A 21,858-nucleotide genomic window follows, 5' to 3' on the forward strand; every position below is an offset into this window, starting at 1 on the left:
GAGAGGAAGAAAACTGCTCAGGGATTTCACCATGAGGCCAATGTGGACTTTAAAACAGTTGGAGTTAAATGGCTGTGATCAAGAGAACTGAGGATGGATCAACAACATTGTAGTTACTCCACAATACTTACCTAATTGACTGAGGGGAACCTGAAGGAAGCCTGTATTTTTATATATATACACTACTGGCCAAATGTTTTAGAACACCTACTCATTCAAGGTTTATTTTTTATTTTTTACTGTTTTCTACATTGTAGAATAATAGTGAAGACATAAAATCTATGAAATAACACATGGAATCATGTAATAACCAAAAAAGTATTAAACAAATCAAAATATACATTGTATTTGATATTTTTCAAATAGCCACCCTTTGCCCTGATGACAGCTTTGCACACTCTTGTCATTCTCTCAACCAACTTCATTAGGTAGTCTCCTGGAATGCATTTCAATTAACAGATGTGCCTTAAAAGTTAATTTATGGAATTTCTTTCCTTAATGTGTTAATGAGCCAATCATTTTTGTTGTGACAAGGTAGGTGGGGTATACAGAAGATGGCCCTATTTGGTAAAAGTCCATATTATTGCAAGAACAGCTCAAATAAGACATGAAGGTCAGTCAATATGAAAAATGTGAAGAACTTTGAAGAACTTCTTCAAGTGCAGTCGCAAAAACCATCAAGCGCTAAATGATGAAACCGTCACAGGAATGAGGACTGCCACAGGAATGGAAGACCCAGAGTTACCTCTGCTGCAGAGGATATGTTCATTGGAGTTACCAGCCTCAGAAATTGCAGTCCAAATAAATGCTTCACAGAGTTCAAGTAAGACACTTCTCAACATCAACTGTTCAGAGGAGACTGTGTGAATCAGGCCTTCATGGTCGAATTGCTGGAAAGAAACCACTATGAAAGTACACCAATAATAAGAAGAGACTTGCTTGGGCCAAGAAACACGAGCAATGGACCTTAGACCGGTGGAAATGTTGTCCTTTGGTCTGGATTTCAAATTGGAGATTTTTGGTTCCAACCGCCATGTCTTATCAGATGTGGTGTGGGTGAACGGATGATCTCTGCATGTGTATTTCCCACCATGAAGCATGGAGGAGGAGGTGTGATGGTGTGGGGGTGCTTTACTGGTGACACTGTCAGTGATTTATTTAGAATTCAAGGCACACTTAACCAGCATGGCTACCACAGCATTCTGCAGCGGTACGCCTGGTTTGGATTTAGTGGGACTATCATTTGTTTTTCAACAGGACAATGACCGAACACACCTCTAGGCTTTGTAGGGGCTATTTTACCAAGCAGAGTGATTGAGTGCTGCATCAGATGACCTGGCCTCCACAATCCCCCGTCCTCAACCAAATTGAGATGGTTTGGGATGAGTCAGACCGCAGAGTGAAGGAAAAGCAGCCAACAAGTGTTCAGCATATGTGGGAACTCCTTCAAGACTGTTGGAAAATCATTCCAGGCGAAGCTGGTTGAGAGAATGCCAAGAGTGTGCAAAGCTGTCATCAAGGCAAAGGGTGGCTATTTGAAAAATCTCAAATATAAAATATATTTAGATTTTGTTTAACACTTTTTTGGTTACTACATGATTCCATATGTGTTATTTCATAGTTTTAATGTCTTCACTATTATTCTACAATGTAGAAAATAGTAAAAATAAGTAGGTGCTCTAAAACCTTTGACCGGTAGTATGTGTATGTATGTGTATATGTGTGTGTGTATATATTTAAACCTTTATTTTACTAGGCAAGTCAATTTAGAACAAATTCTTATTTACAATGATCCCCAACCAAAAGGGCAAATGGCCTCCTGCAGGGATGGGGACTGGGATAATAAAAAATAGGACGAAGCACACATCACGACGAGAGACACCACCCACAACATAAAGAGAGTCCTAACATGATAACACAACATGGCAGAAACACAACATGACAATAACATGGTAGCAACACATGACAATAACACAGTAGCAACACATGACAATAACACGGTAGCAACACATGGAAGCAGCACAAACATGGTACAAACATTGTTAGGCAAAGACAACAGCATACTGCTTGCAACAAGTCACTAAAGTAATACTGAAAAAAAATGTAGCAATGCAATTAACTTGATGTCCTGAATACAAAGTGTTATGATTGGGGCAAAGCCAAATACAACACATTACTGAGTACCACTCTCCATATTTTCAAGCATAGTGGTGGCTGCATCATGTTATGGGTATGCATGTAGTCATTAAGTACTGGGGAGTATTTCAGGATAAAACAATACATGGATTGGAGCTTAGCACAGGCAAAATCCTAGAGGAAAATCTGGTTCAGTCTGCTTTCCACCAGACCCCTGAAGAGGAATTCACCTTTCAGCACGAAAATAACATAAAACAGAAGGCTAAATTAACACTGGAGTTGTTTACTAATAAGACAGTGAATGTTTCTGAGTGGCAGAGTTACAGTTTTGACTTAAATCTACTTGACAATCTATGGCAAGACCTGATAATGGTTGTCTAGCAATGATCAACATCGAATTTGGCAGAGCTTGAAGAATTTTTAATTGAATAATGGACAAATGTTGCACAATCCAGACTTACCCAGAAAGACTAACAGCTGTAATCGCTGCCAAAGGTGATTCTACAAAGTATTGACTCTTTGGAGTGAGATATTTCTGTGTTTTATTTTTCAATGCATACAATTTCTAAAAACATGTTTTCACTTTGTCATTATATATTTCAACCATTTAGAATTCAGGCTGTAACACAACAAAATGTGAAATAAGTCAAGGGGTATGAATATGTTCTGAAGGCACTGTACAGTATTGCCTGCATTTCATCCAGCATAGGAGAGGAACCAGAAAGATTAGTACTTGAGTTCTTTGTATTTTGGTTATTGTCAGTAAAAACATTCGCAGAGCACGCTCAACATGCCCAACTGCCATAAATGCCACACATTTTCTGTCTTTCACTTAAATAATGTGGAGGAACGAGAAAGATCAGCTTGGCTACTGGGTCGTTCCACCTCAAAAAGCACAAGAAAGAGGGCTTCGAAACCCACCATCTCAGATTGTTCCCAAATTGTTTCTGCAAATTGTTTCCTCCCCAACAACGAGTATACAGTATCAGTTCTCTGTCTGACAAGTAGTATGGAGCTGCAGCTCAGAATTGTTTCTTCATCCTATGTAATGTATGCTCAGTGAATTTGGTATTGTTTTATTCCCCTGTTCAGAGAGATTATTAATTGAAGCTGTTAGGTTTATGTCCCATCCTACGTCCTGATATTACCAGGTTCTGACCGCTAGATGGTGCTGTTCATGCTACAGATTAAACCTACTGTAGACCTATTCCATTTCTTAGACAAAAAAAATAACGCTTTTAGACGGAGATCCTCCATTGAGCGTGCTTTTTATTCCAGGAGTAAGTATAACAGCCCTCAGTGTCCACTATAAACAGATGGCAGATGTGGCATTATTGATCTGGTGGTTTGTGAAAAGGTTTGTGTTGTGAGCGGTTTTACAGGAATCAGCCCGGATAGTCATGCTGCTGATTTGATTCTCATGTTGATTCATGAATCATTCTAATTCTATGAGTAGAACTAACAGGACAGGACTAGTTTAATCCTGACATTCCCACACAAGTGGGATGGAAGGGGTTCATAATTTTTTCCATCTTGATGTTTTAGCCCAAATGTTTGGGGAGCCTGCTTTGGTGTGAAATAGGCTAGGTAAACAAACACAAAGCTTTCCTCTTTTTTTAGATTAAGCGCAAAATTCGACTTTAAAGTGACTGAATATCTTCACATGTATATCAGCATTTCTTTTGGTTTGCAGGTCTACCCAGAGTCCTGATGTGATCATCATCCCTGAACAGAAACATTGGCCTGCCCCGAAGTCAGTCCTCAACCAACCGTGGACAATTTGGATTGGATATCAAAGATAATCCGTCCTTATCCCCGTTATCTGCCTGCACTGGGTAGACACTTTCTTTTTTCCCTCCCTGCCTGTTTCCATTTTCTGAATTGGTTGCCATATATAGATTTTCACTTTCTGACTTGTTACCTTCCTCTGACTCTTCTATTCAGATGTATTCCCTGGCTATCGTCCATCTCTCTGGGCTATAACATAAATCATTAATGTTTTCATTACGTTGGCATTTTTACACCCCAGACCTGGTACCATAGATATTTTCACCCTAGTCTGGCAGCTAGACTGCTCCTCTATACCCTGATGAATGAAGACCCCATTCGGGAAGAGTGCGCCCGGCCAGAGATCCAGAGCCGATGCAGGTTAGTTTGGCTTTTAAAGGGATAGTACACCTACATTTGAAAATGACATATTGTTTTCCATACCCTGTAAGCAGTCTATGGACGATGAATGACAGCAATCCATGCTTTGGTTTAGTTTCCCTGGCACTGTTTCCAGATGCTGACATTTGAGCATTTGTGGTACAAATCCCATTTGCGCTCTTTATAGATGTGTTGTCGGCATTCCAAATGGCACCCTTTTCCCTTTATTACTCACTTGCTTACTTAATTAGTCCCATCGCTCCTTTGGGCTCATAGGCCATCGACGATCCTCTCCAGCTCGTTCAACCCCGTGCCGATTCTCTTGGTGAGGGCCTCCTCTTTTCCTTTTGGCTTGCTGGTTCCAGGATAGAGCTTGCCTGGTGATGTTGGAAACACCTGGAGGACACCTATTCCCTTTATAGTGCACAACTTTTGTTTCCTTTTATAGTGCACTTCTTTGGACCAGGGCCTTTAGAGGCTCTAGTCAAACGTAGTGCTCTAATTGGCCTATAGGGAATAGGCTGCCATTTGGGGGGGGACAGCCTTTGTTGGTTGCTCTTGTTATTTTCAGGTGACGCATATAATCCGGTACATTTAGCCTACTGATAAGAGTTGAGTAGCTACTCAATACATTCACTACAGTCATTTGCACTAGAAGAACATTTGTGATGTTTTTTTTGTTTTTATCTAAGGGCACACGGGTGTTTCTTCAAACATGAAGAAAAAGGACTCCCACAAGTAAGCCAGGAATCCTTATGCACTGCACTTACCTTAGCTTTGTGATTGTGCCAATGTAGGCATTCAACTGTTCTAAATGTGTACATGTCGTGTAGTTGTATTACATTAAAGCTGGTTTCAGGCTAGGCTAAAACCATCTGCTGTCTGCTTAGTTTTCCCAGGTAGGGAACATCAGTTGTGCTTGCTAAGATAAGTAAATGATTAAGTCTAGTAGTGCCATGCTGAATACCTGATATCAGATACTGGTCTTAAGTGGCCTGCTGAAGTTAATACAGGGTTAGTAGCAGCTGTGTAGGGACACTACCATGGTCAGGGTTAGTATCAGCTGTGTAGGTAGACTACCATGGTCAGGGCTATATTCACACTTGAAAGAACACAATCTTTAAGGGACTCCTGTAGACAGGTCAAGGGAAGGAAAGAAAGCAGATCTTGTCTGTAATACATTGCTTTGGCCTACATACACCACATGACCAAAAGTATGTGGACACGTGCCTGTTGAACATCTCATTCCAAAGTCATGGGCATTAATATGGAGTTGATATCCCCTTTGCTGCTATAACAGCCACCACTCTTCTGAGAAAGCTTTCTACTAGATGTCGGAACATTGCTGCGGCGACTTGCTTCCATTCAGCCACAAGCATTAGTGAGGTTGGGCACTGATGTTGGGTGATTAGGCCAGGTTCGCAGTCGGCATTCCAATTCATCCCAAAGGTGTTCGATGGGGTTGAGGTCAGGGCTTTGTGCAGGCCAGTCAAGTTCTTCCACACCGATCTCGACAAACCATTTCTGTATGGACCTCACTTTGTGCACAGGGGCATTGTCATGCTGAAACAGGAAAGGGCCTCACCTAACTGTTGCCACTAAGTTGGAAGCACAGAATCGTCTACAGTGTCATTGTATGCTGTTGTGTTAAGATTTTCCTTCACTAGAACTCTAAGGGGCCTAGACTAAGACCAATATTCCTTCTCCACCAAACTTTACAGTTTGCACTATGCATTCAGGCAGGTAGGGTTCTCCTGGCATTCGCCAAACCCAGATTCGTCCGTCGGACTACCAGATGGTGAAGCATGATTCATCACTCCAGAGAACACGTTTCTACTGCTCCAGAGTCCAATTCCGGCAAGCTTTATACCACTTCAGCTGACGCTTGACATTGCGCATGGTGATCTTAGGCTTGTGTGCAGCTGCTTGGCCATGGAAATCCATTTCATGAAGCTCCAGACGAACAGTTCTTGTGCTGAAGTTGCTTCCAGAGGCAGTTTGGAACTCGGTACTGAGTGTTGCAACCGAGGACAGACCTTCTTTATGCGTTCCTTCTTTATGCGTTACGTGCTTCAGCACTCGGTGGTCCCATTCTGTGAGCTTGTGTGGCCTACCACTTCGCGTCTGAGCCATTGTTGCTCCTAGACGTTTCCACTTCACAATAACAGCACTTACAGTTGACCAGGGCAGCTCTAGCAGGGAAGAAATGTGTTGAACTGACTTGTTGGAAAGGTGGTATCCGATGACGGTGCCACGTTGAAAGTCACTGAGCTCTTCAGTTAGGCCATTCTACTGCCAATGTTTCCATATGGAGATTGCATGGCTGTGTGCTCGTTTTTATACAGCAACGGGTGTGGCTGAAATGGTCGAATCCACTAATTTGAAGGAGTGTCCACATACTTTTGTTTATATAGTGTATTTTATTCCATTTGATATACTGTAATACCAGACTTATCTAGAAGCTACTGTACTGTGAAGGACTGACAGCCAGTTATCAAAGGTTTTCCCCCTTTTCATTGGCTATGTGGACATTTGTTTCCCGAATCCCTCTCTTCTCATTGGCTGCAATCTGAACCGTACAGGAAACACAAGAACAGCATGGGCCCCAACAAGGCGGTGTCGTCGTCTGCGCCGCGCCGAAACATGGTGGGCTGTCGTATCCAGCACATCTGGAAGGAGGGGAGCACTGCGTCTCAGTCGCTGTGGAAAGGCATGGTGCTGGACCAGGTGCCCGTCAACCCCTCGCTTTACCTCATCAAGTACGACGGCTTCGACTGTGTCTACGGCCTGGAGCTACATAAAGATGAGAGGGTGCAGGGACTTGAGGTGCTCCCTGACCGTCAAGGTATTGTCACGGGTGTCGTAGGGTAAAGACCAAGGCGCAGCGGGTTGCGTGCTCATCATTATTTTATTTATAGTTGAACACGAAAAAACAATAAACAAAGAACGACAGTACAACAGTTTCGCAGGCTATACACAGCAGTGCAAAACCAATCTCCCACAAAGGGACAGGTGGAAAACAGGCTCCCTAAGTATGACTCTCAATCAGAAACAACGATGTACAGCTGTTCCTGATTGAGAGCCACACCAGGCCAACAAAGAAATACACAACATAGAAACCCTAGAATACAAAACAAGAACATAAACCAAAAACCCCGGAACACATAAATCCAACACCCCTCTACATACACACACACACCCCGAACCATATAAAACAAATACCCCTCTACCTAAATACATAGCCCAAACCACATGAAACAAACACCCCCTGCCACGTCCTGACCAAACTATAATAACAAATAACCCCTATTACTGGTCAGGACGTGACAGGTATGGCCTTGGTGTATTGTGCATTCGGACAGTATTCAGACCCTTTGACTTTTTACACATTTTGTATAATTACAGCCTTATTCTAAAATTGATTACATGTTTTTCTCTCATCAATGACAAAGCAAAAACAGGTTTTTAGATATTTTTGCAAATTTGTAAAAAAAACTAACATTTGATGTATCACATTTACATAAGTATTCAGACCCTTTACTTAGTACTTTGTTGAAGCTCCTTTGGCAGCGATTACAGCCTCGAGCCTCAAGCATTTCGCTACACTCGCATTAACATCGACTAACCATGTGTATGTGACCAATACAATTTGATTTGATTTGAGTCTTCTTGGGTATGATGCTACAAGCTTGGCACACCTGTATTTTGGGAGTTTCACCCATTCTTCTCTGCAGAACCTATGAAGCTCTGTCAGGTTGGATGGGGAGCGTCGCTGCACAGCTATTTTCAGGTCTCTCTGGGCTCTGGCTGGGCCACTCAAGGACATTCAGAGACTTGTCCCGAAGCCACTCCTGCATTGTCTTGGCTGTATGCTTAGGGTCTTTGTCCTGTTGGAAGGTGAACCTTCGCCCCAGTCTTAGGTCCTGAGCACTCTGGGGCAGGTTTTCATCAAGAGTCTCTCTGTACTTTGCTCCGTTCATCTTTCCCTCGATCCTGACTAGTCTCCCAGTCCCTGGCGCTGAAAAACATCTACACAGCATGATGCTGCCACCACCACGCTTCACTGTATGGATTGTGCCAGGTTTCCTCCAGACGTGGCATTCAGGCCAAATCAAACCAATCTTGGTTTCATCAGACCAGAGAATCTTGTATGAGAGTCCTTTAAGTGCATTTTGGCAAACTCCAAGCGGACTGTCATGTGCATTTTACTGAGGAGTGGCTTTCGTCTGGCTACTCTACCATAAAGGCCTGATTGGTGTAGTGCTGCAGAGATGGTTGTCCTTCTGGAAGATTATCCCATCTCCACAGAGGAACTTTGTAGCTCTGTGAGAGTGACCATTGGGTTCTTGGTCACCTCCCTGACCAAGGCCCTTCTCCCCTGATTGCAAAGTTTGGCCGGGTGGCCAGCTCTAGGAAGAATCTTGGTGGTTCCAAACTTCTTCCATTTAAGAATGATTAAGGTCACTGTGTTCTTGGGGACTTTCAACTCTGCAGAAATGTTTTGGTACCCTTCCCCAGATCTGTACCTCGACACAGTCCTGTCTCGGAGCTCTACGGACAATTCCTTCAACCTTATGGCTTGGTTTTTGCTCTGACGTGCACTGTCAACTGTGGTACCTTTATATAGAAAGGTGTGTGCCTTTCCAAATCATGTGTAATCAATTGAATTTACTACAGGTGTACCCAATCCAGTTGTAGAAACATCTCAGGGATGATCAATGGAAACAGGATGCACCTGAGCTCAATGTCGGGTCTCATAGCAAAGGTTCTGAATACTTATGTAAATAAGTTATTTTTTACGCTTTCTCATTTTGGGTTATTGTGTGTAGATTGATGAAAAAAAATATTTTCATAAATTTTAGAATAAGGCTTTAACTTAACAAAATTTGGAAAAACTCAAGGGCTCTGAATACTTTCCAAATGCACTGTATATACAGCGTCAACGTTATCTCAACATATTGATTTACTGACTAGTGATCACACAATGCGGATAAACCTCTATCATAGACAAGCTTCTTTTTGTGCTGTGATGGTCTTCTATGTTCATAGGTGAATGTCTCTAAGATTTGTCCGAGCTAGAAATATGAATTGTAATTGAAGTGATCGTTGGCATCACTTACCAACCATATACTCTCCCTGTCCCATATTTTTGTTGACCTGTTATAGCCTCCACGCGCAGCAGCGACGTCAACCTGGCCGACACGATGATAGGGAAGGCTGTAGAGCATATGTTTGAAACGGAGGACGGGACTAAAGACGAGTGGAGGGGCATGGTTCTGGCCCGAGCCCCCATCATGAACACCTGGTTTTTCATCACCTACGAGAAAGACCCCGTTCTGTACATGTACCAGCTCCTAGACGACTACAAGGAGGGAGACCTGAGGATCATGCCTGACTCCAGTGAGTACGGTAAAACTTTGGTTAAAGCCGACAGCATGTATGAGACTCTATCTTATTACAAAGCTTATAATATGTTATGCAGGTAGGGTAATACTAAAATCTGAGAGGTAAACAGATCTCTCCATCCAACTATAGTGTTCTTATAACAAAATACTAAGTAGTGTAGACCAAATCCCAATGTGAAAATGTTTGAAATACTAAGTAGTGTAGACCAAATCCCAATGTGAAAATGTTTAAAATACTAAGTAGTGTAGACCAAATCCCAATGTGAAAATGTTTAAAATACTAAGCAGTGTAGACCAAATCCCAATGTGAAAATGTTTAAAATACTAAGTAGTGTAGACCAAATCCCAATGTGAAAATGTTTAAAATACTAAGTAGTGTAGACCAAATCCCAATGTGAAAATGTTTAAAATACTAAGCAGTGTAGACCGAAAACCAAATTCTGAAAATGTATAAAATTCTAAGCAGTGTAGACCCCCTAATCCCAATGTGAAAATGTTTAAAATACTTAACAGTTGGACCCCAGGAAGAGTAGCTGCTGCTTTTGCAACAGCTAATGGGGATCCTAATAAAATACCAAATACCTCATCCCAATGTGAAAATCATCTGGAAATGCAGATTAGAGACTCCATTTTATAGCCTCCATCTTTCCGTAGCCTATTCAAATTGATTTTTAATTTGAAGCTTGCTGCTGGTCAAAGCATTGAGTCTAAGTAAATTTTTAACAAATCAGTTAAATAGGCAAAATGTTGATGTTGCACAATACACACAGTAAAATAATACAGAATATTAGGTAGAATTATGTGCTGCTCTCAGACTGACAGGCTAACATCACATTAAAATATTCTCCTTCAATGGAAATAAAGAAAACATTTCAGAGAACCTCATAACATTCTCCATCTACCTATAGTGATGCCATTATGAAAATACTAAGCTGTAGAGCAGACAAATCCATTATTTTAGATACAACAGAAAATTCACATGTGAAACTTCACTGCCAGACATGTCAAAACAATTTCGCTGGCTGCGCGGCAATAAAGCAGCATTTTCTTATCTTTCGGATCCATTTTGGTCCGATACAGACCCAATTGTACTTGGACCCGGGCCTCTCTCATCTATGACATGTTTCGGGTCGGATTTGGTACACCTCGGATCCAAATCGCGTATGGTATTGACTTTCAAAGAAATTAAGGGGTCCTGTTAGGGACAGGTGGGAAGTTTGCAGGTCCAATTCTCTCCGGATGGTCTGGCTTCTCTTAATAAGGACAATAGCCTACTCTTTGATGTTCTCCCTTAATGATTAAAGCTATCATCATTGTTATGGTAAACTTACTTTACATAGTCCTCTTTATTCCTATGGGGAACAAAGTATAAAGGTCCACCAGTTCTTCTGCTAGTCTAGGGATTCATTTAACCTGACATTGACAGGCCACAATAAACCTGTTTCTGTGTTGTCTCTGCCTGTTGATTTGATCTCAATTGGACTAACCTTAAATAAAGGCAAATAAATTAATTGGTAAGCTTATGTGTTTTCTTCTCTCCCAGATGACACTCCGCCTGCAGAGCGGGAGCCAGGGGAGGTAGTGGACAGTCTGGTGGGGAAACAGGTGGAGTACGCTAAAGAGGACGGCTCCAAACGAACTGGCATGGTTATCCACCAGGTGGATGCCAAACCCTCAGTCTACTTCATCAAGTTCGATGACGACTTCCACATCTACGTCTACGACCTTGTCAAGACCTCCTAAGGCGACCTTTTACCCTTTGGCCTTTTCACACTACTGAGCCGAATCGAGCTGTACTGGGCTGGCCTGGTTACACGTACATCCACCATAGCTGAAAAGACTATGCGAAAATATGTTAGAGGTGGTACAGTTTGGTTCAGGTCGGCACGGTAGTGTGAAAAGGTCGCTGGGCCTAGAGGACAGGAGGTCTGTCTGGGGAGTTAATGATGGATGCAGGAAAGACGATGGTCATCATCACCACATGGAACCTTACCTTATCCACCAACTTTTCTTAAATATATCTCGAGCGTTTCGTGCAACAGCTTCTTTGAGATGCGACAGACGGACAGCTAGATTGGATATTTCACCGAAGCCTTTGGATTGCTACTAAAGCATCTAGTGTTCTTGAATCTAGTCAGAAGAGAGAGAAGGGGGGAGGGGTCACTGTGCAACTGAGTTATTGGCCACTTGTTGGCTGAGAAGACTATTGCAACTGGCTATCCCCTATCAGAGTAAAGATCTTAAGGATTTGTTACATAGATCCCTTTGTAAGGGGAGGGACGGGAAAAAGATATCAGCGTTATTTGAACACTGCATATTAAGTGCGACCTTTTAAAGTGAATTACTATATGGGTTAGTTTCCATCTCAGAGAATTGTTCAATCCTTGACTATGATTATATTTGTTTGTTTGTAATGTTAAAAGATACACGACAACATATGCAGTGAGCAAAGGCATTTGTTGAAGTTTTGTGAGGGACATGACCATTGTTGTAATTGAAATGTTTCTTCGTTTTTTCCCCCAAGAACTTGTTCATGTATATTCATATATAATGATAGTTAAATACTGATGCCGATATTTGCAGTTTTATCGTACGCACTAATTTCAAAGAATCTACTCAGAAAACATTTACGCAGTTGTCTTTATAAGTTTTGCCTTTAATAATAATTATATGTTGATCATCTCAACAAACACTATTCAGAATGGTTGACCAGTGAGAACGTTAATCTGTAGTCCTGAGACTCAGTTTGTTCATTAGGCCTTGCCAAAGCCCTCGACCCTTATCATTCATTATCCAATCATAATAACAGCAATAATTATTTTAATTATTCAGATAATACTTATGTTGGTTATTATCGTTCCTGTAGTCATATGTTTACCTTTTTTGGGGGGGGATCAAGCATAGTTTGTATTTTTGTTTATTTTTTACTTTCATTGTTATACGTTATTTAGAGACATCTTCATCTCTGTATTTGTGTTAAACAGACTTTCTGTTTAATTGGCATAGTAACCTTTTAGTAAACTGTTTTATCATGCCTTTAAAAAAATAAAGACAGTATGGTGAAAGCACTGCAAAGTATTTGGGAACTAAAACTCCACACCAGCTCTTCAAAAGTGTTCTAAATTCAGCAGTACCATTACAACAATACTAAAGTGTTTCTAAAATCTTCACACAACTGTTAATTCACAACAAGTATTCAAAACTTTAAATGCAACACCCACTTTATAGAGTGCATGTAATATTGTACTCAAGGAAAGGTTACTAGCCTCAATTAGATTTTTATTTGCCTTATTTTGTTGAGATGAGCTGTTTCCCGCCATTATTTAAAGCCTATAATAATGTAGTTAAAATGTAATAGCAGTTTCTGGCTTTCTCTGTGTGTGGGCGGGTGTGTAACAAAACAACATTCACCAGATGCCCCTAGTAGGCCCCTTTGGAATGTTACAATAGTTGTCAGAGAAACACTCTAGAACCTCTGACATACAGATGTTGTTCATTACTGTAGTAACGTTTAGTGTTCATGTGACTGTAACCCCCCCCTCTACACTCCTCTGCCTTACTACTCTTTCTCCATGCCCTTCTTGACCTTTAGCAGTGTTTATACCCAGTCTCTGAAGAGGTAGTATAGTACTGATATTTTCATTAGCCTGTGTAGTAACAGAACAGATGTGCTGTGTTGTGACTGATTTGCGATTAGATAAACCACTCCATCTTCAGCTGAAGTGCCTGCAGAGACATATAAAGCCCATTCGTTTTTTTTTTTTTTTTTTTTTACATTTTATAACTTTTTCTTTCTTTGATGACTGTATGGCTGAATGGTAGCTTTAGAAATGAAAACCTGGGAGATTATGTGTATCGGTTATAATGAGGCTCATAATTTGAAGACCCCAAAAGGTACCGTATAAACCTCTCTGTATCTAAGAAGATAAACACAAGTATCTTAGTATCCTGTTGTATTCCAAACCGCAAACTGACTTGTGTTTTATGCAAGATGTCACCTTCAGGAAAATAATTTAAAGTGTTTGATGGATTGGCATTTCACACTGTGTTTGATGTTGGTTCATTTTGGGATAAAATAAATAAAAAAAGAATATGAAAATAGTCCATTATTTTTGCATGAGTAGCGGAAACAGTAGAACTGTAAGTGGAAGTTAGTGTGAGATACACACATGCATCTGTCGTTTTTAACTTTTTCTATGAGGTTATTTACATTTACATTTAAGTCATTTAGCAGGTTATCTTCATTGTGTTACCTGTTGTGACACTCCCTTTTTTATTTTCCTGTTTTGCATTTCTAAAGAAAAGCAAAGTTGTTTTTTGTATTACATTTTTGACTCTGCTCTGCTATAGGATGAAACTCACTGGGGTTGTATGAGGGGCCAATAGAACGGCCACATGATGCCAGTGTTACACAGCATTTGAGGGATCATATCTTTCACATACAATACCGATGTTGTCCGTAAATATTTTTTATATGTATCTCTTTTGAGTGCCACAAGGAAAACATGAACTCAAAGAAAAAGGCCTTATAAAATTGGTAGGGGGATGTTTATACAGCATATATATATATATAGATATATATGTAGATATGTATATGTGTGTATGTATGTATATATATATGTGTGTATATATATATACATATACGTGTGTGTATGTGTATGTATATAGATATATGTATGGGGTGTAAGTATATGCATGGGTGTGCAAGGTAGGTAGCACATCTTAGTTACATATCAGAAGATTAAACAATGTACATAGACACTTTAAAGAGAAAATATCATTCGGGTTTTCATTTCTCAAAGTTACTCTTAAATCAGTTTAAAATAAGATTGAAAACTATGATTTACTGTATATGGTCCCTTTTAGATGATGTTGCTCTTTCCTAACTTGTAAAATAGTGTATAGTTGATTCTTCATGTTTGTTGGCGTCAACTTCAATGGCTTCTATTTGAACTGGTAATTTGTTATTACTCTGAACAATGTATAGAGGTGATTTGATTTTCTTTAGGGGTGTAAAGCATTTAAAAACATGTTACTTAAATCTGTACTTTTTATAATTGTTATGTAAGTATCCTTATAACATTTGAAAAAATAAAACGTAATGTGAGGTTGTGTGGTGGTTTCTTTCCTTATGGTTTTTCTGCTTTTAAAGATGCCAGACATAGGTATTTCTCGTACAGAAGATCACTCCCCTCAATCAAATGTATTCGTCACATACACAGTGTTCAGCAGGTATAAAGACATGAGGCTATTTGCATTGTGTAAATATTACTGATTGTACATTTAAATAGTTACGTAGAGGACTGAGGACACTGATTGGCCACGTGAGATGTCAATCAAACTGGCAGTTTGTTTTAGCCAACCAACAGTAACCAGCTCTACAGCAGTCGACACCGTTCGTTATGACCAAGTTATGACAGTTTGTAAGGTGATAGTAACTCTCTATATAGTGATTGAATAATGAAAATTATGACCGTTTTGCACTTCTACGAGTGATTTCACGTCTTGGTTAGTAACGGTTCACCGCGAGCAACTGCTACAACTGTAACCGTCCTAAATTGGTTTTGACTACAGTTGCCTAGGTCGTTAGTGCTGCGCATGGCTGTATATAACTAGAACTGTTCGATTCGACCATGGTGGAGGTTTTTGTTGGGAAAACTCTGCTCAATAAAGAAGGGGATCTTATTGATCCAGAAGAAACTCTCAAGAATAAAGTAGTAGGAATATATTTTTCTGCCGGCTGGTGCCCGCCTTGTCGAGATTTCACCCCTATTCTATGCGATTTTTACACGGAACTTGTCGAGGAGAGCGAGCCACCTGCACAGTTCGAAATAGTTTTCATATCTTCTGACAAGTCAAGTGATGATATGGTGGAATATTATCATGACATGCACGGGGACTGGCTGGCCCTGCCATGGACGGATCAATACAAACAGTAAATTCTTAGGACTTAGGTTCTTTCTTGTAGCCTATTCCTATTTGAGTTATTGTAAATAGCCTAGTGACACAAACATGTCTACATACATAATGGCTGAACTGATCGTATATGCTTTTCCCCACGGTTTGTATCCTATCCCATAGCACAGTAGGCTAACTGTAGGCTACGGGCTTTTTAAAAGGTTTATAGGTCACCCTTTGAGGGATTAGGTTTAAAAATAGGGCAAGGTCTCTGCGTGCCTGATTAGACAAAGTGATTGGAATTCTGCAAGGCTAGCCTACGGTATGCTCTGACACATTGGGGCCAGGATTTTATGTTGTAGAACAGTGGTTCCCAACCTTTTTCGGTTACTGTACGACCAACTGAATTTTGCTCTGCCCGGAGTACCCCTGAAATACCCCCTCATGTGCAATATAGCAGTAGGCCTATGGTCTCATGAGTCTTCTTAAGTACCCCATGTGGATAGGCCAAGTACCCCCAGGTCCTAGAACCCCTGGTTGGGAACCACTGTTGTAGAACATGTGTTCTGAAATTGTTATTCCCACCCATTTGATTGATAATTGGCCTATCAATTATGAGAAACGTGTGTAGCTACCCTGCAACATCCCTCTCATAATTTGTTTTTGTGACTGACACAATCCTTTGTGCCTTCATAAAAAGTGAATGTGTTATTTTTGGCTGGTATGAGCCATGTGGGGATAAAGACCTGATTGTGCCCTGTGTTGTTCCACTTTCCCTTCCCAGTGATCTCAAGAACAGGTACAAAATCACAGCAGTCCCCAAGCTGGTGATTGTGAAGGAGAATGGAGACGTGATCACAGACAAAGGCAGGAAACAGATCCGGGACCAGGGCCTGGCCTGCTTCAGGAGCTGGCTTGAGGCGGCCGAAGTCTTCCACAACTTTAAAGCTTCCTAGACATTCTAAAATACATAATTCTACATTCTAGAGCAGCTTCCTGCTCCTAACCCATAAAGACTGTTCTTATCTAGCTGTCTATTCTAAACTTCTGCACTACAATGCAATACTGTCTATATTCTAAACTTCTGCACTACAACACAATACTGTCTATATTCTAAACTTCTGCACTACAACACAATACTGTCTATATTCTAAACTTCTGCACTACAACACAATACTGTCTATATTCTAAACTTCTGCTCTACAACACAATACTGTCTATATTCTAAACTTCTGCACTACAATGACAATATTGCTTTTTTTCTAATGAATAGACATGAGTGGCTTATATTTTCGAAATACATATTTTGAGGCGTATGGCTATTTTTTATATTTTGTTTTATATGCCTTAAAATGCACAATAATGATTAAATCCTTTGCTGTCTGTTTACAGTCTGATAGTTATTGTGAAGTGTTATGATGTTATGTTATGGAACAATCAAGTCAGTGCCACTCCCCAGTGTGCCATTAGTATGCTAAAAGAAAAGCCCATAGGATAGATAGTATTTTCACCATAGCTAATTCACTATAGCTAAGTCTCACTCCTCATTGCCTGTGCACCTCTTTGCATTTAATCACAATCATTTTGTTTTCCTTGAAAATTGGCAAGCTCTTCGACTTTGATTATGATAGTCAACAGTCAGCACACATCCAAGCCTGTGTCTATAGATTTGATTGTTTTTTAGGTTACATAAGGGCCTTGTTGTAGTTACATAAAGAGAAGGCTCCCGAGATGTTATTATAACAAATCATGTTGATGTCAAATAATTGAATAATTTCCACTTGATGGGTGTAAAAACTAACAAGGTAACACTAATGCCTTTGCACTTTATTCCAGTGATATCCTTTATACCACATGATGTCGCCATAGACTCACATATAGTCTACATCCTCAGCTATAGATTGTATGCTACAGCACTTCTCCCTCCCCCATAGAGTTGATGTTTTTCCACCTATTATCTTTTGGAAAAAAGCATTTCATGTAAACAATGTATTTTTAAGAATATTTTGAGAGAGTTGCTATTGCAGTATGTCAAACAGGGGAAACTAGTTTGAGCTTGATTTGACCAAATGCTAAACTGAAATTGATCCTTTGAATTAAAAGAGGTTTGACAAAGTAGAGGAATTTTGTGTTAAACAAACCTCTGAAATACCATAGGCATAGCGCTTGCTCAGTCAGCTCCTTCCATTACATTATGGTCTCTGACTGAAATACTGCCTACACAGTGCTGACTGGGCCGTTCAGTCCTCGGGTTAATTCACTTATGCAATTATGGTGAATTATTTAGAATCTGTTGAAGAAACTTGCTGTCCTTACTCAGCTGAAGTGCCTTTAGGTCAGCGTCTTGACCATTAAAATGGATATTTGGGTTTTTATGAAAGCAGTTATTGTCAAGGTGACAGGTGATCAGAGACACCTTTTTCACTGGTCCAACAGCTGTCCTATGGAAAGAGCTGCCACCAGTTTAGCAATTGAGAGGTCTTGAACCAGCGACCCTACAACTACAGGGCAAGCGCACACCTGTGGCATAGATCAAGTGTGCTATAATGGTCTAGACCTCTTGGCGGAGGCCATAGTTTGCACATAGAGGCTACAGCGAGACTATAGGCTACAGCAAGGCTACACCGAGGCTATAGGCTACAGCAAGGCTACACCTAGGCTATAGGCTACAGCAAGGCTACACCGAGGCTACAGCGAGGCTATAGGCTACCATGAGGTAGGTAGGCTTGTGAGGCGAAGTCACTCCAATGCACTGGTTGACAAAACTCAATATTTTTTTCCAGCTCTTCTTGGTGATGCAACCATTATATAACACTTTGCCGAGAGCAAACTAGTCCCGAGGGCAAAAAAAAACCTTAGGCTATTTGAACAGTTTGACTTTTAACTCTCTTGAATGCATGGCACACAATCACATAACATTTGTGCTGTTCTCAGGACCTGCTTGAGCCAGACTTCCCAAGTACCCAAATGAACTGTCTGACCTCAGACACTGCTCTGAGACCTGTTCTCAGTATTCCTTTGAGACACAGCTGGAGGGAATGTGTGTAATGAGTGGACATGATGAATAAACCACTGTATGGTAGACTGGTGGCTGTGGTTTTCATACCACTGTGCAGCTCTGCTTCTAAATCGCAGAACAGTTGCAACAAGAGGACCTCAGTTGCCTAAATCCCAACTCAAAATACCACCGACGGCAGGCGAAAACAGGATTCCCTTTTCACAACTGATTTCAACTAAATATTATTGGTTCCACAGCCTTTTTATAGATTTGTCAACTTTTTGTCATTGAAAAAAAAATTGTTGGCCCAAACATGAGAAAACTTCTGCAAAAGTTCAGTCAACTTAAAATTAATTGTTTGCTCAATTTGTCTCATTATTTTGGCATCGTACCTAAGAAAAAAGGCCTGTGGAACTAGTTACACACAGTATTTTAACAGACACTGTTTTCAACTGACATATTTGACACACAAGATTACATTGTGCATGTTCATTTATACAGTAATTAGTATTCAACATGTCTTCACATGGGATTTGAACTCACAAACTCTTCATTCACAGCATTCTAATCTTCCTGCTAACAGGTCCGGAGAAATAAATCTCAGCTCTGTCAAAAGTACAGTCAAGAAAATCTATTTAATTTAAAGAGTAACATTAAAATAGAGTAATATGCAACACCAACATTACAAAATGATGCAAAAACCCCCAAAATTGCTTAAATAAGTAAGTAAATCAAATCAATAATGAGATAATAACTGTATTTTTAACAGAGCTGAGATTTATTTTGAAGTGCAAAGAGTAGCAAAACAGGGGAAATCAGTCATTGACACAGACATCGTGGCATAGCGGAAAATTTGAAGGCCATGAACCAAGAGGTTGTGCATTCAAATCCCAGGTTAGGACAAGCTGAATAATAGTGTATAAATGAACATGCACAATTTAATCATGTATGTCAAATATGTCAGTTGAAAACATTGTATTTTTAAAGCACTGTGTGTTTAACTTGTCCCACAGCCTTTTTTTTAGGTAAGATTCCCTAAATAATCATTTCTAGTTGAATGAACATATGAGACAAATTGAGCAAACACATCATTCCTGATTACATTTTTGTCTGTTTTCTCATGTTGGAGTTAAGTTTGGGACAACTAAAATGTTTTAGTTCAAGTAAAACTTTGCCTGAAAAATTGAGTAAACACAAAAAAAGACTGTGGAACCAGTTACTTAATAATAAATAATTGAAACAACTAGATTTGTGGGTGTTCTTTAGTTTTTTTAAAGTGTAGACGCACCTTTTCAGAATAACGGTCCTGCAGTTCAAATTGAAATAGCATATCAATCGGGTTCTAACATTTATTTCCCTCTTCATATTAGCCAATAATGGTACATTTGATATTTCAACACCAAAGTTGTTGGCCTACATGTTCATACTAGACCAAAAGACAGAACCGTGCTGCGCTTTTTACGCATGCTGTGCGTTAGGGGAGTTTCTCAACTCTCACCTCCCCGATGTTTTCATATGGACTGCCAGTCTATCTCAGAACCAGACAAGACCAAATAATATAAGCTACAGCACAGCTAAAATTGGGTATAGACGAATCCAGATCCACATGTCTCACTTAGGAGATTCAGTCGAATAAGACTAAGCTACTTTCTTGCTGGCATAGGACTGTATGAATGTATGAAAGCCAGTAGTGTTTATTGTGCTATAAGGGCATGCTGAATCAGGTAACAACACATCCTTTATGTGAGTGTTGAGGAGAGGCGGAGAAACCACCGGGGCGGGCTGGGCTCGCAGGATCCTCTTCCTGTGTGAGTACACACATGCTCTTTATTCACCGCACTTTTTACACTCGTGCTTACGGTCCAGTGCTTGAAGACCGGGGTATCGCACCGAGAGTCATCCACTGGAATAAGGAGAAATGGTTGAATGAAAGGTATGGAGAAAGCATGATGATTGTTATCGTCTCACTGTGTGTCTAATGTTTGAGAGTGTCATGCTGTTGGTAAGTAGGATAAGCTTTACCTGTGTTCAATATTGTTTGATTTGGCGGTTGATGCGGGCACATGTTGCCATGTAAACACCAAACGAACTGTCTGTTCACATCAGGGAAGTTTAGTCTCTTTCCTAAATGGTGAGATGAGATTTGGTGATGGAAATTGTTTCAGCCTCAAGAAGATAATGCTGAATGTATAAGCTAAGCCTTATGAAATATTCAGGCATTTCAATTCAATTTGTACAATAATTCAGATTGTGAAATGATTATGACCATACAGAATACGTGTGTGTGTGTGTGTGTGTGTGAGAGAGAGAGAGAGAGAGAGAGAGAGAGAGAGAGAGAGAGAGATTGGCTTTGTCCATTTCTTTATTTTAGTAAATACTTACTTACACTTATTTTTATTCAAACTGCATTGTTGGTTAATAAGGGCTTGTCAGTAAGCATTTCATTGTAAGGTCTACACCTTTGTATTCGGCGCATGTGACAAATAACATTTCATTTCCAATGGGATAGAGAGAGGGAGAACAGAGAGAGAGAGAGATAGAGAACAGAGAGAGAGAGAGAGAGAGAGAGAGAGAACAGAGAGCGAGAGAGAGAGAAAATAGAGAGAACAGAGAGAAAGAGAGAGAGGACTGTTTAAATACGGGTGTCATCACTGGGATGTTTGTTTGTAGATGGGCTAATGCTGTGAAGAAAATAGAGACAGGATGGGAGGGAGAGATATTGTCATGAGAATAGAGTTAGGCTGTGGTGGAAATGGGACTGTGTCTATGAGATGAAAGACAGTAGCCTAGTCTCACTCCCCCAGCAGCAGCCTACAGGGATAGGATGGAAGGAGTTTGGTGAAGAGAAGAGGTGTACCTAGTTTTCTCATGTTGACAGAGATGATAATGATGACACATTCTATTCTGTGGGAGAGACGGACTGGCACACCGAGTGACTAAAAGGAGACACATGATGTTGTGAGGCTCCTGCCTTTCCTCGTGTGAACAGAGAACCTCTCTGCCAGGACAGGTTCTCTTTCTGCTTCTCTCTTTCTGCTTCTCTCTTTCTGCTTCTCTCTTTCTGCTTCTCTCTTTCTGCTTCTCCCTTTCTGCTTCTCTCTTTCTGCTTCTCCCTTTCTGCTTCTCTCTTTCTGCTTCTCTCTTTCTGCTTCTCCCTTTCTGCTTCTCCCTTTCTGCTTCTCTCTTTCTGCTTCTCTCTTTCTGCTTCTCTCTTTCTGCTTCTCTCTTTCTGCTTCTCTCTTTCTGCTTCTCCCTTTCTGCTTCTCTCTTTCT

At 40.4% G+C, this 21,858-nt stretch overlaps 3 protein-coding genes across 4 annotated transcripts in view; all 3 read left to right on the forward strand.

Moving 5' to 3' along the window:
* spina (spindlin a) overlaps positions 1 to 14,797 on the forward strand; it is a 17,333-nt gene extending 2,536 nt beyond the window's left edge. The window contains exons 2-7 of one of the 2 annotated variants that reach the window (XM_014138728.3): positions 3,830 to 3,971; positions 4,166 to 4,284; positions 4,977 to 5,022; positions 6,867 to 7,129; positions 9,451 to 9,684; positions 11,233 to 14,797. In XM_014138728.3, coding sequence (XP_013994203.1) covers positions 4,230 to 4,284; positions 4,977 to 5,022; positions 6,867 to 7,129; positions 9,451 to 9,684; positions 11,233 to 11,432 — 798 coding nt within the window. In that variant the 5' untranslated portion in view covers positions 3,830 to 3,971; positions 4,166 to 4,229 and the 3' untranslated portion in view covers positions 11,433 to 14,797. The remainder of the gene's footprint in view (positions 1 to 3,829; positions 3,972 to 4,165; positions 4,285 to 4,976; positions 5,023 to 6,866; positions 7,130 to 9,450; positions 9,685 to 11,232) is intronic. The other variant, XM_014138729.3, reaches the window with a different exon arrangement.
* Positions 14,798 to 15,042: 245 nt separating this feature from the next.
* On the forward strand, positions 15,043 to 16,974 carry nxnl2 (nucleoredoxin like 2). Its single transcript, XM_014138725.2, has 2 exons — positions 15,043 to 15,624; positions 16,372 to 16,974. The coding sequence occupies exons 1-2, from the start codon at positions 15,323 to 15,325 to the stop codon at positions 16,541 to 16,543; spliced, it is 474 nt and encodes a 157-aa protein (XP_013994200.1). The 5' UTR covers positions 15,043 to 15,322; the 3' UTR covers positions 16,544 to 16,974.
* A 3,161-nt stretch (positions 16,975 to 20,135) lies between these two features.
* Positions 20,136 to 21,858, forward strand: part of LOC106568408 (chondroitin sulfate N-acetylgalactosaminyltransferase 1-like) — a 61,523-nt gene continuing 59,800 nt past the window's right edge. The window contains exon 1 of the mRNA XM_082960524.1: positions 20,136 to 20,518. The gene's annotated coding sequence lies outside the window, so the exon portion shown is untranslated. The remainder of the gene's footprint in view (positions 20,519 to 21,858) is intronic.

The sequence above is a fragment of the Salmo salar genome, chromosome 13 (genome assembly GCF_965601325.2).
Source record: "Salmo salar chromosome 13, fSalSal1, whole genome shotgun sequence".
NCBI classification, from domain to species: domain Eukaryota; kingdom Metazoa; phylum Chordata; class Actinopteri; order Salmoniformes; family Salmonidae; genus Salmo; species Salmo salar.

Bases quoted from the DNA above. Each gene is read 5' to 3' on its own strand.
- nxnl2 (XM_014138725.2), top strand. From the start codon at position 15,323: ATGGTGGAGGTTTTTGTTGGGAAAACTCTGCTCAATAAAGAAGGGGAT. The intron at 15,625-16,371 runs GTAAATTCTTAG...TTCCCTTCCCAG, and splicing joins TGGACGGATCAATACAAACA to TGATCTCAAGAACAGGTACA.